At 42.6% G+C, this 18205-nt stretch overlaps 2 protein-coding genes across 2 annotated transcripts; one reads left to right on the forward strand and one right to left on the reverse strand.

Moving 5' to 3' along the window:
* The first annotated feature begins 4226 nt into the window (after positions 1-4226).
* On the forward strand, positions 4227-9609 carry 4ebp2 (Eukaryotic translation initiation factor 4E-binding protein 2). The gene is given in 3 exon segments (NM_001165149.2): positions 4227-4650; positions 8556-8747; positions 9050-9609. Coding segments are annotated over 3 exon segments (360 nt in total). The 5' UTR covers positions 4227-4514; the 3' UTR covers positions 9082-9609.
* A 2651-nt stretch (positions 9610-12260) lies between these two features.
* On the reverse strand, positions 12261-13913 carry LOC110525714 (nodal homolog). Its single transcript, XM_021606091.2, has 2 exons — positions 13036-13913; positions 12261-12923 (listed from the first exon to the last, which is right to left on the reverse strand). The coding sequence occupies exons 1-2, from the start codon at positions 13816-13818 to the stop codon at positions 12771-12773; spliced, it is 936 nt and encodes a 311-aa protein (XP_021461766.2). The 5' UTR covers positions 13819-13913; the 3' UTR covers positions 12261-12770.
* Between the last annotated feature and the right edge of the window lie 4292 nt (positions 13914-18205).

Genomic DNA, 18205 nt, shown 5'->3' on the forward strand with positions numbered 1-18205 from the left:
GGGCAATAAAAGAAGTGAGGGGAGCATGGAGTTGAGGAGGAGCAAAAGGGATTCTGAAGTTTACGGAGGAAGGGGGAGTTGGGGCGATGAGTCCGATAAGGTTGACGGCTGTGATAAGAGTTGATTGGGGAAGTTGTCAATGCTAAAGTGTTAAGAGATGGGAACTTGGTGTTCTGTAAGGAAATGGCGCAGAGGGAAAAAGCTCTGAGTGAAGCAAATTGGGAAGTGTGAGGTGTTGTCGAGCAGCTGGAGTGATCAGGCAGGGATGCAGTGGATTAAAGGGGTGATAACAGGAGTGTCTGTGAGTGTTAGCATTCAAGAGGTACGTGACCATTTGACAGGAGGAGTTAAGGTGAATGTTCAAAGATTGCAAGTAACAAGGGGTGGAGTTAGGGTAGATAGTCTGTCTATTCTGTTACACTTCAAGGACTGGGTACTGCCAAATAAAATAACCATAGGATATATGAGTTATTATGTGAGGGCTTATGTACCGAAGCTTTTAAAATGTTAGAACTGCCAGAGGTTTGGACGTGTGGCAACAGCCTGTAAAGAGAAAAAGAGGTGTGCCAGGTGTGGAGGGGAGCATGAGTATGGGAAGTATGGGGATGGTGTACAACCAAAGTGCTGCAGCTCTGGGGGTGCTCATAGTGTGGCATATAGTGGGGTGTGAGGCTATGAAGCAGGCAGTGGAGGTGCAACAAGTGAGAGTGGAGAGAAGGGTGTCATGCTGAGGCAGTGAGGGTGGTCCAGGTCTAGGGTGGTCCATGTCTAGGGTGGTCCAGGTCCAGGGAGATACAGGTTCAAGGGAGAGATGGGTAGGAGCATCTAGACCGGGGATTATGGGGCAGGTGGGCGGCGATATGGGGGGCTGCCACCTTCATGTAGCAAAGACTTCCCTACAGGATACTAAGCAGGAATATGTGGAGGTGTGGTTGAGAGGAGGGATGATAGTGGTAGTGAACTACTATAATCCATGTCAGGTATTGGACCTAGGAGTTGGTGGAGGGCCAGGATTAAAGTAAGGTCATGTGTGGGGATTTGAATTCCCACAACATGCTCTGAGGGGGAAATGGGTGGGATGGAAATGGTCAAGTGATGGAAAATCTGATAGAAGTTAAAGATCTGGTGTCCCTGAATGATGGCCGAGGGACCAGAATTGATGTAGCCACAGGGAAGGAGTCTGTGTAACGGCTTTCCTCCTCCTCTTCTGAGGAGGAATAGCAAGGATCGGACCAATACGCAGCATGGTAAGTGTCAATGATACTTTAATAATAACTGAACACAAACTCAATACAAAAATAACAAAGTGAATGGAAATGAAAACCGAAACAGTCCTGAATGGTGACACAAACAACAAAACAGGAAACAATCACCCACGAAACACAGGTGGGAAAAGGCTACCTAAGTATGATTCTCAATCAGAGACAACTAACGACACCTGCCTCTGATTGAGAACCATACCAGGCCAAACACAAAACACAACATAGAAAAATGAACATAGACAACCCACCCAACTCACGCCCTGACCATACTAAAACAAAGACATAACAAAAGAACTAAGGTCAGAACGTGACAGTCTGCCTTTGACCTCACTCTGGTATCTAGTGCGATGGCAGGAATCTGTGAGTGGGAGGTATGTGAGGAGTCGACAGTGGAGAGTGATCATTACCCCACCTGTGGAGGTTGAGTGGAGTCAGAAGGGAGTGGAATTATCCAGTGTTGACGAGTGGGTTGGATGTGGCAGTAACAGATGAGAAGGCAGAGATGATGGCGAAAGCCTTTGTCGAAGTGCATAGCTCGGCAAATTTGTCAGAGGAGGGGCAGAGGGGGGGAGAGAGAATGAGAGAGGAGCATCTTGGAGTGCTGGATAGGAGGGAGGATGTATATTATCCATTGAATTAACCATTTACCATGGCAGAAGTAAAAAGGGCAATAGGTAAGGCTGGGTTAACCTCACCTGGGAAAGATGAGGTCTGCTATGTTATGTTGGCCCATCTTAGTGATAAGGTTTTGGTGTTGTACAACACAGTGAGGCAGTTGGAAGGAGGCAGTAGTGGTACCACTCCGGAAGCCAGGGAAGGACCCAACGAGGCCAATAAGCTATTGGCCAATAGCTTTAACCCCTCATGTATGTAAGATTAGGGAACGTATGATTATGGAGAGGCTAACTTACTTCCTGGAGAGCAGGGGGCTAGTATCACCACATCAGAGTGGGTTCAGGAAGGGAAGAGGAACTATGGACCCAGTACTCTGCTTAGAAGCAGAGGTCAGGAAGGCTCAGGTGAACAAGGGGACTGTTTTAGTGGTCTTTTTTATGTGGAGAAGGTGTAATATGTGGAAGGAGGGATTGTTAATCAAGCTTGATATTATGGGGGTAGGAGGAAGAACGTACAACTGGATAAAGGATTTCCTGTTTTGAAGGTCTATCCAGGTGAGGGTGGGAAAGTCACGATCAGACAGCTACCTGGTGGATAATGGTGGGAGCGTGATTAGTCCTCTGTTATTCTCAATCATGATCAATGACATTTACTCTCAGGTACAGCCGGATATTGGGAGGTTGTTATTTTCAGATGTTGGGGCCTTATGGAAGAGGGGACGAAATGTGCCATACATAGTCCGGAAGGTACAGGAAGCAATTGATGAGGTGAAGCGGTGGGCATTAATGTGGGGATTCAGGTTCTCTGTAAAGAAACTCAGACAGTGTTCTTTACCAGGAGGAAGGTGGTAGATGAGGTATGCTTGAGGTTATATGGGAGAAACTTGGAGAGGGTAAGGGCCTTCAGGTTCCGTGGGGTATACTTTGACACTGGGTGTTCCTCATTGAGGACCATGTATGTTGCATTGATCCGATCTGTAGTAGACTATGGGAGTATAGCGTATGGTTTGGCAGCCCATACATCATTGGAAAGGCTAGATGTCATACAGGGACAAGGACTCAGAACATGTAGTGGGGCGTTCGGACATCCGCAGTGGCTGTACTGCAGGTGGAGTGGGGGATATGCCATTGCAGATTAGGAGACAGCAACTGATAATGAATTATTGGGTCGACCTACAGAGAACTCAAGCTTTGGGTGGGTGGGTAATACCCAGGCGAAGGAGATGGAAACGTATGGAAGGGTCTTTAGTCCAACGGTAGCTAGTCCTGTAAATCAACCATAGCCAGTAGTTGATCTAGAAGTGTCAGAGATACTTCAGAAAGACAGGGAGGGTGTTGATCCATCTGATTTGTTTAAGAGACGCCTTGATACTGTCTATCAGGATTTTGTGGCCATTGACACAAATGGTTCAAAAGATCCAAGAACAGGACCTACTGGGTCAGCATTTATAGTGCAGGAATGTGGGGTGGAAGTCAGAAAACTTATTACAGATCAGCTGGCTGTACATATGGCGTAGCTGATGACTATACTGTTGGCTTTGCAGTGGGTGGAGAAAGTCAAGCCAGACCGAGTTGTTAATGAGTCTCCAGTCCGTTAGGTCATGTAGCAGACAAGACGTGCTTTATGAGGTGCTATAAACCCATGGCAGGATTAGATGGATGGATATACAGATAAGATTTACTTGGGTTCCAGCCCATGTGGAGGTGGAGGTGAACGAGGCAGTTGATGTACTGGCTAAACAAGCACTTAGAAGTGGGGATGTTGTAGTTTCAATGAGCAAGGCGTAGGCAAAAAGCCCGATATGGACAGTGATGGTGCAGAGATGGCATGAGCAGTGGAATAGAGATACGAAGGGCAGGCATTTATTTCAAGTTCAGTGGAAGGTTGGAGAGGGGAGGATGGCAGGAAGGTACAGAAGAGGCGGCTATATTTACAAGATTAAGGGTGGGACACAGCCAGTTGAATAAGTACTTAAATGTGATTGGAAAGCATCCAACAAGAAAGTGTGATTATTGCCAGGAAACAGAGACAGCATGTATTGCTACAGTGTGGGCAGTATCAGAGAGAAAGAGAGGCTGAGATTTAGTATGAGGGAGAAGGGGATACAGGAAATTAGTTTAACGAGTATATTGAGTAGTACGTCATTAGAAATAGTCTCAAACATTGTGGATTTAGTTTATCTTTGTCCCTAGCCCACACTCCAGTACAGTAGGTGGTGGTAATGCACCATAATGTTGGATGCCAACCGCCGATAAACCCCACCGACGAAGAAAGGGCAACACCATCCACCAGTGGGGGGAGACGTCATGTCAATTCTCTGCTTGGAGCAGCTCTTTCCTGTCTGTTTTTGAGTGCGTGTTGAGTGTGGAAGAACGTGTGCTGCTAAGGTCGTACAGAACCTAGTCTGTCGGTCTGCGTGTGGGAATGTGTGGTTAGTTTAGATATTCAACATTATTTGCACTTATGACAAAATAAAGTATTTGTTTTTATTTAGGAATTAGCTTGCTAACGACCCAAAGCAAATAATTGAGGAAGCAGCAACAGGGCACGTTGTTTGCTTTGTTGTTTTTCAGGTCCAAGATATTTAGTTAAGTTGTCCAATTTGTAGTTATTAGCAAACGCCCCTGTGTTTTGAAGATGTCTACGGGCTGTCAGAAGACCACTACTAGCAAGGCCATTCCGACCAGGCGGGTGACCATAAACGACGCCTCGCACATGCCCAACGACTACTCCACTACTCCCGGGGGAACTCTGTTCAGCACAACACCTGGAGGTAGCTAGCTATAGCTAGTAGCTAGCCTTTATAGGACTAGTTATATGTCTATGTTATAGCTATGTAATATGTAAAAGCACGACTGTTTATGACGTGGTTATAACTAACTCAACGGGATATGATTCGATTGTTAGCCTGATTACCATGCGCTCGAGCTGTGCAGGTGCCCGTAACACAAATCTCGATAGGGTTATCAAACCTTTAGACAAAGGACACCTGTCTAGCAATCAAACAAATGTATTTAGCAAAAATGTTTGTGGTGCAATGTTGTAAACTGACAAAGGCTTTAGCCAGCGATATGCTCATGCCTCATTGCATACAGTGACTGTTGTTGTTTTTGTTTCTGCTGGCAAGTGCCATTATTTGCATCATCAGCTTGTTAGCTCGTTAGCATAGCTTTTTGTGCACCACCACGGTCCTCATACCTATGTTTCACTGTGGTTTCAGAGTCCAGCAATAAGACATAGCTAAGGCACTAATATTTGTGTGAACTCAACCTACTATGTGTATTGAACATTTATATTGCCGTGTACAGCCATACCTATGCATTGTGGATCCGTGAACTGGGGTGTCAGTCTACTCCGTGACACACACAGAACATAACGATATAGACTGGTGAGCGAGCTAATGTGGCTCATTTCACAGATGAATCAGAGTCCTGCAATAAGAACTAGCTAAGACGCTAATATTTGTGTTAACTACACAATTGTGTCACTGAGTAGGCTAATACCCCATTTCATGTGGTCACAATCCATAGGTTATGCTGTAGATCTATAGGTAAAGCTTTGTAAATGCAGGCTTCTTGTTTTTTTTTGACAGGCTTCTGGAACATTTATTACATTCAACCTTTTCATGTTCTATTCATAGGAGGCACTTGGCTCTGTGCAACATTAGTCCTTTGCAGTACATGAGTCCCTGACTCGAGTTCCGATTTTAAAGACTTGTGACTCGACTTGGACTGGAATCCTATGACTTGTATTTGCACTTGGACTGGATAGGCTACTATGATAAGCAGAAAATTAGCAGCACTGGGTGCGCAGAGCAGCGATAGTTCTGTTTTCTAGTAGTAGGATGGACACAGCCTACATCAAGCTTGTGAGCAAGCGACGAGTGTGGGCAGGCTCTGCCTCCGATCCTAGTCTACACATCACGCAAGCGACTCACTTGCTTCCTCATAACCACCAGTCAGTCAACCTCTTACTATTTAGCTTTTCCTCGTTAAAAAAGGCAAACTGCTTTATGAAATTGAAAACACTAGTATTGAGTTTAAGAGTAAAACAACAGTGTAGCTATGTGTCTCTCTCTCTCCTTGACTATTGAAAAGTAGTCTGTCTACCCTCCAACTTTCCCCCCTGCATCCCACAGGCAAGTCTCCTTTTACTTTTCACTCTGCAATAAATAACTACACAAATATCAGTCAGTGATTACAAAAGAGTTGCTGAGAGCCTGTTACAATTATTGCAAATAATAATCTGGTCAGGCGCATTAGCCAATTCATTCTAGCGACCATTCATCCCTTCAAAACATCATTACTGATTTGACATAACTATTGAACATTGAATTACGTGTGTGAGCCTGTGTATGAAGGACTTATTTGTTTTGTAGGCTATTGCAGGCAATTATGACCATTTGGCAACAGGAGGAAAGTATTTGCGTTACTTAATTTCTCACATGAAAATCTTCCCTGCAGCCCCGCACTTCTACTAAATCTGAGGCAAATCTATAGAGGCAAAAATCTAGTAGCAACAGACGAGCATCGAGTCAGCAAGCCAGAAATACGAGCAAACAAAAAAAACATCAGTAACCAAAATATCAAATATGTTTAATGAACCCCCTAATCATCAATCAGACTTGAGCACTTGGACCAGGACTTCAGCCATAGGGACTCGTGACTCGACTCGAGCAAAGGGGCCTTGGGACTCGTGGTTTAGTGATTCGACTACAACGCTGCTAGACGCATTGCAAAGTAAAATAACCTGACATTATCTGAAATGTATCTGACATTTTAAAAACATACTTGTTTGCATCATGCATGGATTGCATGCCCTTTTCAATTTAATTATATTGGCTAGGACACTTTTTTTATTAAACTAGGCAGGTCAGTTAAGAACAAATTCTTATTTACAATGATGGCCTATGGAACAGTGGGTTAACTGCCTTGTTCAGGGGCAGAACGATATATTTTTATCTTGTCAGCTCAGGGATTCGATCTAGCAACCTTTCGGTTACTGGCCCGATGCTCTAACCACTAGGATAGCTGCCACCCCACTTGTTGCTTGTCGTGATGTGTTTAAAGCATTTCCACACGAGGCCTTTCACTTCCTCCCTCTTCACATGGTCACAGCTAAGGCGTTGGTGGTGCCGTTCAACACTGATTCAGAGATGATTAACGCACTAGCAGAACCTGCCAGATCATGTTGCAGTTTCTTATCTTTCAGCAGCTGCCATTCTGAACCCTCTGTCACAAGAGACACCATTAACAAATGTGACATACAATTTGAAATGCATAATTTGCATAACTTTCAATGCATTTATAATGTGAAATGCATTGAATGTCATGTAAAATATGCAATTAAAAGCAAGATATGATGGATAACATTGCTTTCCTACTCTGTCTAGGCTTAATTTCCTGAGTATATGTGTGTGTTGATATGGTGGTGAGCTGGTTAACTGCCAGGGTGTGTCCCAAATTGCACCCTATACCCTATATAGTGCACTACTTTTGTAGAAGGCCTGTAGGTCAAAGGTAGTGCACTATATAGAGAATAGGGTGCCATTTAGTTTACCGCTAATATCAATCCAATGTTAAGAGGGGTAATGCACTGAGGGATCCCACAGATGACTCCTCATGTGGGAAATTCTGGCTCAGAAAGCAGCTGGCCGATATAGCTTGCATTGAACCACCATTTTGTGAGCAGATATCAGTGACTTTACTCTGTGGGCAGATTGGCACAGATGACAGTACAAACAGAACAGTTTTTGCACATATCTGTGTCAAGGATTCATGCAATCATGTTGGTGCCATTAGTTTTATTTCGTGTTAATATTACGGTTAATTTGTTGTAGGCTATCGGTTGAGTTTGTTGAGGGCGGTATGTTGATTTATGTACTTGGAGATTATGTTGTAAGGAAAAGCACTTTAAAAAATATAATTTATTATTTACCCTGAACAAAAAGATAAACTCAACATATAAAGTGTTGGTCCCATGTTCCATGAGTAGAAATAAAACATAGCAGAAATGTTTGATATGCACAAAAAAGCTTATTTCTCACAAATTTGGTGCACAAATGTATTTAGATTCCTGTTGGAGAGCATTTCTCCTTTTCCAAGATAATCCATCCACCTGACAGGTGTGGCATATCAAGGAGCTGATTAAACAGCATGATCATTACACAGGTGCACCTTGTGCTAGGTACAATAAAAGGCCACTACACGCCTGGCAGCCAACCCATGGCTGCACCCCTGCCCAGTTGTGTGGAATCCATAGATTAGGGCCTCATTAATTTATTTCAATTGACTGATTTCCTTATATGAACTGTAACTCAGTAATATCTTAGAAATTGATGCATGTTGTGTTTATATTTTTGTTCAGTCAAACACCTCAGTGTTTCAGAACAACTGTAAGCTCACACGTCACAGTGAGAAAGAGGCATTGTACCTAATCTCTAATGGAAAGACTACATAAAACAAATAAGGCATCTGACCAAATGATGCTAAATTTCAGGTATGGGTTAAACAAGATTACACAACCTTCAGTGTATGTGGTTTAGCTGCAGGCTTTGAACCAAATCTGACTGCAGAACAGGATGAGTACTAGTCCTATATGGTGGGATTGTGCGCCAATGTACGATCTGTTCGATCCATTCAATTTACATGAACATCTCATACCCTCCTCTCCCCTCAGGTACAAGAATCATCTACGACCGGAAGTTCCTGCTGGAGTGCCGCAGTTCCCCGCTGGCCAGGACTCCACCGTGCTCTCTCCCCAACATTCCAGGGGTCACCAGCCCACCCTCCAAACACATCAACAATGTAAAGGCCCATAACAGAGAGCCACTGAACAACAACATCACTGCACCTGCTGACAAAAGCACTGGTAAGAACATGATCCTGTCAGGCAGGCCAACTATTTACTCTTATCTCAGGCATTACAATGTGCCCAAAAAAAAACATCCCCGAAAACAGTCATACGAGATGTATTAGTTTTATGGAAAATAGATAATGGTATTTAATAAGTGAAATAATATCAAATGTTCAGATTTACTGGTACCTAATGGGGTTCAGGTCATTTTTAAGTTTTGATATTTACCCTTATGTTAGTATTGCCTGCCAGGCTACAAATATTTAAGGTGAGTAGGAAATAAATAAATTAACGTGTGTGTGTGTGTGTTTGTGAAGGTGACGATGCACAGTTTGAAATGGACATCTAACTGTTGGTGGAATGAGCATTCAAGAGGGATGTGAAACAACTTCACTTACTACCATGATGCTGAAGAAGAGGCCCAACCAATCCCCCACCCAGACTTGCTACAATATTGTCACCTTCTGTGTTTACAGATGAGTCCATTAGTTGCGGTTTGTTAACTTTAAATATCAGCTGTATTGTTACTGTAAAATAACACGAAGGTGGTTCAGGCGTGTGAATGAAGTGTTACCCTCTTGACTCACCTCTGGGGCCTTTCTCTTGTGGAGCCAGCAGCAACACTGAAAAAGATTGCTCCAGAGGAGCGGTGTGGTGGTAAAGATTCAATTTCTTTCATTCTTTAAAATTATTTTGCCACTCAAATCAATCTTATCATGGGTTATCCACACTTCACTGCCTTCAAAATACTATTATTTTTTTCAGATAAAAAGATTGTCATACAAAGGACTGTAAAAACTATATATAGAGAAATTTGAGACAAAAAACTACATTTTCACATGGTTTGTAAGAAGAATCAATAAAGAAAATAAAACCTATTTGGTAGTAGACTTGTTTCCTAAAAGAGTAACCAGTGCACAAAGGGAGTTGGATAGAATGAGTAGGCTATGTGTATTGCAAGATCAAAGGATTGCTTCTGTCAAACCCTTGGGCACTTTCGGTTATCTGGCAAGTGTCATTAGTCTCGTGGTAAATGGGTTGACCGACTGCAATACATGTTACTTTCGGGAAAAACACTTTGTATCTGACAGAAAACAAACTAATGACCCAAGAAATGGTTATTCCACCAGTAATATAGCAGTAGTATAGCAGGGGCAGCAGGTAGCCTAGTGGTTAGAGCATTGGACTAATAACTGAAAGGTTGCAAGATCGACTCCCCGAGCTGACAAGGTAAAAATCTGTAATTCTGCCCCTGAACAAGATAGTTAACCCACTGTTCCTAGGCCGTCATTGAAAAATAAGAATTTGTTCTTAACTGACTTGCCTAGTAAAATATAAATAAAGAAAATTTTTTAAAATTACGGATAAGTAATCATAAAACACTTAGGCCTAATGTTCTTGAGTTCACATAGGATGACATTTCATTATTATGAGTTAAAAATGAAGCCTATCAGGTCCTGAAACGTTTCATTGGACATGTACATGAAGCCATCAGCCAATTTTACCTAATTGATGATACCTTTTTTACATTTTTGCTCGAAATCAAAACGCACTGGTAGAACTTGATGTTTGCTGTTCACATCCATCAAAGGCTATCAGCGCCGCAGCTACAAATCCACTGGCACGCTCCCGTTCTTCTGTGAAGGAAAGCTGTACATTTCCAGCATCTGTAGTGTGGCAGGAGTGACCGAAGTGGAATTCTTCAGCAAGGTCCCTCCTGCAACTGATAACATTCCAGAACCAGCAGCCTGAAAAGCGGTAATCATTACACACCATGATGTCCTTCCTCTCATCAAAGAGCTACACTGTCTCTCTGTACTCTGCACATAAGCAGACGCATATATGATGCATATTGGCTCTAAATTAAATAACTTGAATTGTGATTATTAAAAATTAAAATAAATGGTTCCAGTCTTTTTTTAGGCATACATGATATGCTTTAGATGCATTTATATATTTTTTAATTTAAAGATAATAAAAATAAAAATAAAGGTTATTCCATCTTCAGATCAATCCCAATGTAAATGTCAACCAAATCTTGTACCTCAGTGAGTAACATACATAAGCGACTGTGATATCACCTGGATGTGAGTTGCTGTCCAACTAGTTATGTAGCATTAAAGCAGGTATCAGATCCAGTCGGATCAGACATTTCCTAAATTGTCAAGTCTAGCACTTCATTCTTCCCATCCACTGTAGGGTTGACAGTTTCCCTACTTGCCAAGCAGGACCCAAGGTTTGTTCCTCCCTCAGAAATCAATAGCACACAACATCATATGCACACTGTCACACTCAATCTTTTCTAGGCCGTCATTGTAAATAAGAATATGTTCTTAACCGACTTGCCTAGTTAAATAAAATTCAATAAAACTAGACTAAATAATGAGCTGACCACCAGGATGCTGTGGGTGTGGTGGGCAACAGAAGAGGCTTATTCATGAGGGTTTAGTCTGTGAGAATCAACACGTGCTAGAGAATCTGTGACACCTGGCTCCTTGCCACTGTCCTGAAGCTGCTTCACTAATGGGAAACCCACTGGGCCTTTTCCCCACACCCTAGTGTATGAACAAACACTGTCAAGGGTCCAACCCCAGGCCCTATAATGACTCGTGCCACAGTAGGACCCAATGAACAACATGACAGACTTCTGCACCCCAACAGATCAGCCGGTTTAAATGGCTATACTATTTGTCAGCATGGCTTGTCACAGTGGCAAGAGTGATTGTTAATCTGTATTAGTTCATCTTTAGTTAATACGCATTGATGATAGGCTTGAATTCAGCTTTGACCTCGACTGTCTGTGATCACACTGCTTTTAGTTTAGGCTGTACTTGCTTAAATAACATGAACAGCTTAGTTTTGTAATTCAACCTGCCTCTGAGTAGTTGGTACACAGGTTAGAAATGGTGTGTGAGGGCATTGTGTCATTCCTTTTGCTAAGAGAGACACTAAGAATAAGTGTAATTTCAGGGCAGGGAAATGTGAAGGTGTTGGACCTTTTGCAATTTACCCCTCCTGCACATAGCTTCACTAACTCCACTCTTGATTACTGGCACCCCCAAAATAAAAAACGCTTTTTTCTTTAATCCAATCACCACTCCTATCTTGACCCCTCCATTCCTACATGTTGCTCTTTTCATTTGCTCCCTTTACCCGCTGCTTCGAACGCAAGCAACTAGGAAATTGCTCGCCTTGGCCTTTTTATGCGAGGGGCACTGACGACTTCCCATAATCTGAGCAGTAATACTATAAAATAGATGTGGATTTTGAGTGAGGGTGGTAAAGCTGTTAACAAGTGACTGGTTCGAGAAGCCATAAACACACTTGTCTTGTTCAGTTCGTCAAGACTGCTTCAGAACAGATTAGACTTGGTCAGGGCTGTGATAGCCTCATGTAGACTATTGGTTGAGAGTCAATTACATCAAGAAGACAGTCAAAAGTTCAGGCGAAGATGATGCTGTAATGTCCTAGAGTTCGCTCACTTATTTAGAGGATTAAATTAATAAATGTCACTTCGATTAACGGAATAAAATGCTTTAATATTGTTATTTTTTTCATTGTATGTACAAAAATATATCTTGTATTAAAGGATTAATAAATGAGTGAAAATACAAAATAATCATAACAATTAAGGCACTATTTTGGCAGCATATTTCTTTCACTTCTTGAAAATGACAAAACACTGACAAACACAACATAAAACGTATAGCCTAAAAGCAACACCCGAAATGGGTAATAAATATTCAAATAAATCACAGTACATCTTTATCATGCTGGTTCAAACCAAGGACAAATCTTCTAATATGGAATGCTGTGGTTCCAGCAGAGATCATGACATAGGCCATGATAGAATAAGATATAGTAAGGACCATAGCAAAGAAATGTATCTTCCTTGTGATAACGACCACAAACAACTTAAGGTTGGACACCAAACCTTCAAGAGTCATTCCATTGGTCACAATATATTCCAAGTGAAGCCTTTTAAATAAGTGTTTTCACAATAGTCTTTGTGGTTGCGGGCCCGATGTGGCTGGGGTATCAGTGACAGCCACACTCCTCCACGATCATGTCCTCGTGATGCCGCAACACCACGTCTTCGTCCCCGTAGTACAGCATGGACAGCGGGCTGAGGCGCGTGGGCACGCAGGACGGACAACCCACGCGATCCGGATGGTACAGACTCAACAGGCTCTAAAAAAAACACAAAAAGAAAATAAGTTTTACGAAAAGCTGCACTGAAGATAAATGCATATTAGGAACTTAAACCAAATATAAAAAGTGTTGTTTTATGTTTAGATCTTACTTGCATGTATGCGTGGTTGGTGGGACTGAAGGATTCATCCACCGGAGTAGGGCACTCGCCCTCGCAGCGGAAGGCGTTGTAGCGTTTTGGATACACAATCCACTCGTTCCAGCCGATGTGGTCGAAATCTACCCACATGTCAATCTTCCGACAGAGTGGGCGTTGGACGGCTTCAGCCGCGGACCCAGTAGCATTAGCTGCAATTCCGCCGGCCATCCGCACTCTCTCCATTCGGTTTCTCTTGTGGCGTCGCCCTTGAACTTCGCGGCTGACTTGGTCCAAAATTGCGTATTTGGAGTGTTCCACAGTACGGATGAGAGTGGGTGCGCTCTCGCCATCTCGGGGCAGGTTGTGCTTGGAGAAGACAACCATCATAACCCGTTCGTCTGTCGGATGGTGAACCTTGATTTTCTTGTGCGTAAGATGCCCGATGTAGGCCATGTCAATTTCCTCTCCGTCGTCCGGTGCCCCACTCTCGTGTTCTTTCTCTATCACAAGGACTCTTGCTTCTTGGCTTTGCGTCACTGTGTCTCCCTGATGCATCCAATATTTGAGCAGAGCTGTCACATTGAACACGTTCCATTGAGACCTGGTGTCACTGGGCGATGCGCCAAAGCTGCCCAAGAGAAGGCGCTCCTCGCTGCACAGTTCAGTGTCAGACTCGCAGTCCTGCTTTCGTGAGTGATAAATGTCCAATGTGACGTGTTTGGAAGCGGAGAACGCTGGTAGTCTGATCCGAAGCTCTGACAGCTGGACGTCGTCACTCGCAGAGATGGAGGACATGTCGAAAGTGATTGTCCATTTCTCACCCACTTGATGGCATCCTGGAAAAAACTAACAAAAGTCAGCAAACCAGTTGTATGCAGTCAGTGCGCAATCAACAATACAAACTTTACGCAGACTTCACCATAAACTAGCCAAACCATTCAACAAAATGTCAAAACGCTGGAGGGAGAGGGAAGACAGGACAGAGTAGGATGTGTATTCAACCGCCATTTGTACAGACGTCTGTAGGGCTAATACACACACCCACTCACATAAAACAGAAAAACCCTTTAAAGCCGAATAAGCATTGTGACACTTCTGGGTTGTAAAGGAGGATCTGATAAACACAGATAAGACAGCCTGCAACCAGGCCTGGCAGTGATGGAGAGGACAAGCCTGAAGAGATCTGTGGACTGGTTCGGACGCTTGCTTGAACTACAGGTCAAATGACATAATTATATAAGACTACGATACTCGCGCCAGTCTATTGGTCCAAAAAGTAGCAAGTTAAAGACGGTAAATGCATAAAAGAATGTTGGAAAGCCAATTGAAAATGGCAAACAAATTTAACAAAATAAGGATCCTCTGGGAATGTTGCCAATAGTGTTCAATTTCTCATATGCCTAAACAATTAATTGAAATCAATACTTTTACGTACCTTTTGCTATCAGACTGAGGACTGAATCAGAATCGTGTGGAGAGGGGCTGTTCTCGGCTGCGGTCTTGATGGAGCGGTACAGCTGCATCATGTATAGAGGGTACCTATGGGGATGGTACGAATTCAGATATCCTAAACTGGACTCGGGTGAGCTCTTGTAATGCCGGGAATGGTGCAAAAGTTTCTCCGAACTGCCATGCCTGAAAAAGCAGACGAGGAGCGCGTAAAAGACGAGCGGTGCCAAGCCTACCATTTTGACTGAAGCGGTGTATCCACTATAGCGTTAAGTCACCTTGAAAGTAAAGACAATAGGAAGATGGCAACAACTAGCCCCCTTCCTCTAGCTTCTCTTGGTTTGAAATGATGCCGTGAGCAGACAGAGATCCAGACAGGGCATTTATAGTGGACAGCTGCCCTTTGATGACACCAGCCATCACAAACATCTCAACAACCCTCTGATCCCCAGTACACATCAGAGGACAACAAGACAGCATGTAGCCAAGGTCATTGTCTTTCGAAACTGTCAAGACATTTACAGGTAGGACTATAATCCTTTTCTCATTTATTAAGATCCCAACTGTTAGAACCCCTTTATCAAACTTTCAAAAACAGTGATATTACTTAAACATATATGTTTTTATTAGGCCAGTCAAAACAAGCACATTTTGAGATCAGGTTCTCTAATAGGCAAACATATTTTTTTAATTAACCAATTAGGTATACCATTGCTTGTTTTAAATATTAATTACTATTTTTGTGAATACTTCACTAACGTTTCCTGCATCATCCTGGCCGCCTTTTTAAAAAAAATATTTTATAAACAAAAACAAATAGAATAATGTCATCAACAACTCGCATGACCACATTTTCTTGACTATAGTAATAGTCATTTATTATCGGGTTTCTACCTATCAATTTGAAATCCAACCCATTGAAGTGCTTCAATTAGATTGTATACTAAAATACCAAAGCCCTTTTATTGGAGATACTTTCCAAAGAGTCCGATCCATTGATATTTTGGATGTTGGTCGGCTGTGAAACTGAACCAATTTCAACTGCGTTAAAATAAAAACATTGGTATGTATATTTTTTTTACTAGGTAAGTCAGTTAAGAACAAATTCTTATTTTCAATAACGACCTAGGAACAGTGGGTTTAACTGCCTGTTCAGGGGTAGAACGAGGGATTCGAACATGCAACTTTTCGGTTACTAGTCCAACGCTCTAACCACTAGGCTACCCTGCCGCCCCAATATGAAGCTTACAATTGAAAATAACCTCTTAAATGTAAAGTCCCCATGTTTTGGGACCCTATTTGATTTTTTTTTTTAAATACAATTCAGTCTGGTATAAGAACGGTAGCCCCTATCTGCAAAAGCAGGGCGTCTGCAGAAAGCTGAGTATCTTGCCTATGGATCGGTGCAGTCAAATCTTAGATATGACTAATTACCATATATGGGCATACGAATTTATAAGGGCAGGCCGAGCCGATGACCTGATTTCAAGATGCCTGCTACCTACTTCCGGTTAGTGTTGTGAAGCATAAACGGAATAAACACGGAATACATTGATACACTCTGAAAGCCAGGGTACCACAGATTGAGGATATTTTATGTCTGCCTGTGACCTACAGTTATTGATCACCAGTCCCCAGAGTCAAAATGTTTATTTTACACAATGTTTTCACCAAACATTTTACAAAGGTAAGCTTAGATTTGGTCTGTGTTTGAGCAATAGTTACAGTGCCTTCAGAAAGTATTCAGAGCCTTGACTTTTTCCACATTTTGTTACATTACAGCCTACAGTTGATACAGCCTAAAATGTATTAAATTATTTTGTAACCTCAATCTACACACAATATCTCATAATGATAAAGCAAAAACAGTTTTTAAAAAAATGTTTGCTAATTTATTACACAAAAAAACAGATATCACATTTACATAAGTATTCAGACCCTTTACTCAGTACTTTGTTGAAGCACCTTTGGCAGTGATTAAAGTATTGAGTCTTCTTGGGTATGACACTACAAGCTTGTCACCTTTATTTGGGGAGTTTCTCCTATTCTTCTCTGCCTATTCTCTCAAGCTCTGTCAGGTTGGATGGGGAGCGTTGCTGCACAGCTATTTTCAGGTCTCTCAAGAGATGTTCAAGTCCAGGCTCTAGCTGAATCACTCAAGGACATTCAGAGACTTGTCCCGAAGCTACTCCTGCGCTGTCTTGGCTGTGTGCTTAGGGTTGTTGTCCTGTCGAAAGGTGAACCTTCGCCCCAGTCTGAGGTCCTGCGCGCTCTGGAGCAGGTTTTCATCACAGATCTCTCTGTACTTTGCTCTGTTCATATTTGCCACGATCCTGACTAGTCTCCCAGTCCCAGGGGCTGAAAAATATCCCCACAGCATGATGCTGCCACCACGCTTCACGGTAGGGATGGTGCCAGGTTTTAATCCAGACGTGACGATTGGCATTTAGGCCAAATAGTTCAATCTTGGTTTCATCAGACCAGAGAATCTTGTTTCTCGTGGTCTGAGAGTCTTTAGGTGCCTTTTGGCAAACTCCAAGCGGGCTGCCATGTGCTTTTTACTGAGGAGTGGCTTCCGTCTGGCCACTCTACCATAAAGGCCTGATTGGTGGAGTGCTGAAGAGATGGTTGTCCTTCTGGAAGATTCTCCCATCTCCACACAGGAGCTCTAGAGCTCTGTCAGAGTGACCATTAGGTTCTTTGTCAACTCCCTCACCAAAGCCCCTCCCCGATTTCTCAGTTTGGCCAGCGGCCAGCTCTAGGATGAGTCTTGGTGGTTCCAAACATCTTCCAATTAAGAATGGAGGCCACTATGTTCTTGGGGACATACAATGCTGCAGACATTTTTTGGTACCCTTCCCCAGATCTGTGCCTTGACACAGTCCTGTCTCGGAGCTCTATGGACTATTCCTTTGACCTCATGGCTTGGTTTTTTCTCTGACATGCACTGTCAACTGTGGAACCTTATATAGGCTGGTGTGCCTTTCCAAATCATGGCCAATCAATTGAATTTGAAAACCAAAAACATGAATGGCTACCATACGATCATAGATGCAATTTGGCTACATAGGCCTACAAAAATGTACAATATCAAAAATCACAAGAATGGTTTCAGATCAAAGGCTGTCACCCGCTTCCCTTGAAAAACAGTTTGCCCTACATCCAATTCTGTCGAATCAAAATAATTTTCCAAAAACAAATCAGATTTCAAAATAAATATGGCTGAGATGCAAAGAAAATTCAAGGAGAGGGGGTACACAAAATGGTCAGATTAATATTGCCATTGAGAAAATTCAAAACAAACCGAGACATGATCTTTTTCAAGGACAGTCTCTCAAAAACAAGGATTCTTGCGTTCTAACTACGAGCTATTCAAAGTGCTCTGAACACATTAAGGGAATCGTTTAAACATTAGCATATTCTAAGCTCCGATGACAGTATCGGTAATGTGTTTTTCTGACCCTCCCTTGATCGTATTCTCGCTGGGCAGAAATCTCAGATCAATTGGTAAACTCTGATTTACCACCCCAATTTGCGCCCCCTACTGGATGGAAACTACAAGTGTAATGACTGCTCAATGCAATGGCACTTACACATGTAGATCCTTTAAACACCCCCAAACAGGGAAACAGATCTCAATCAAAAGGTGTTATCACATGCTCCACTAAGGCAGTTATTTATCTTATAACTTGTCATTGTGGGTAAAATAAAGCACAAAATTAAAAGTACGAAT

This window comes from Oncorhynchus mykiss, chromosome 6, assembly GCF_013265735.2.
Source record: "Oncorhynchus mykiss isolate Arlee chromosome 6, USDA_OmykA_1.1, whole genome shotgun sequence".
Taxonomy (NCBI): Eukaryota; Metazoa; Chordata; class Actinopteri; order Salmoniformes; family Salmonidae; genus Oncorhynchus; species Oncorhynchus mykiss.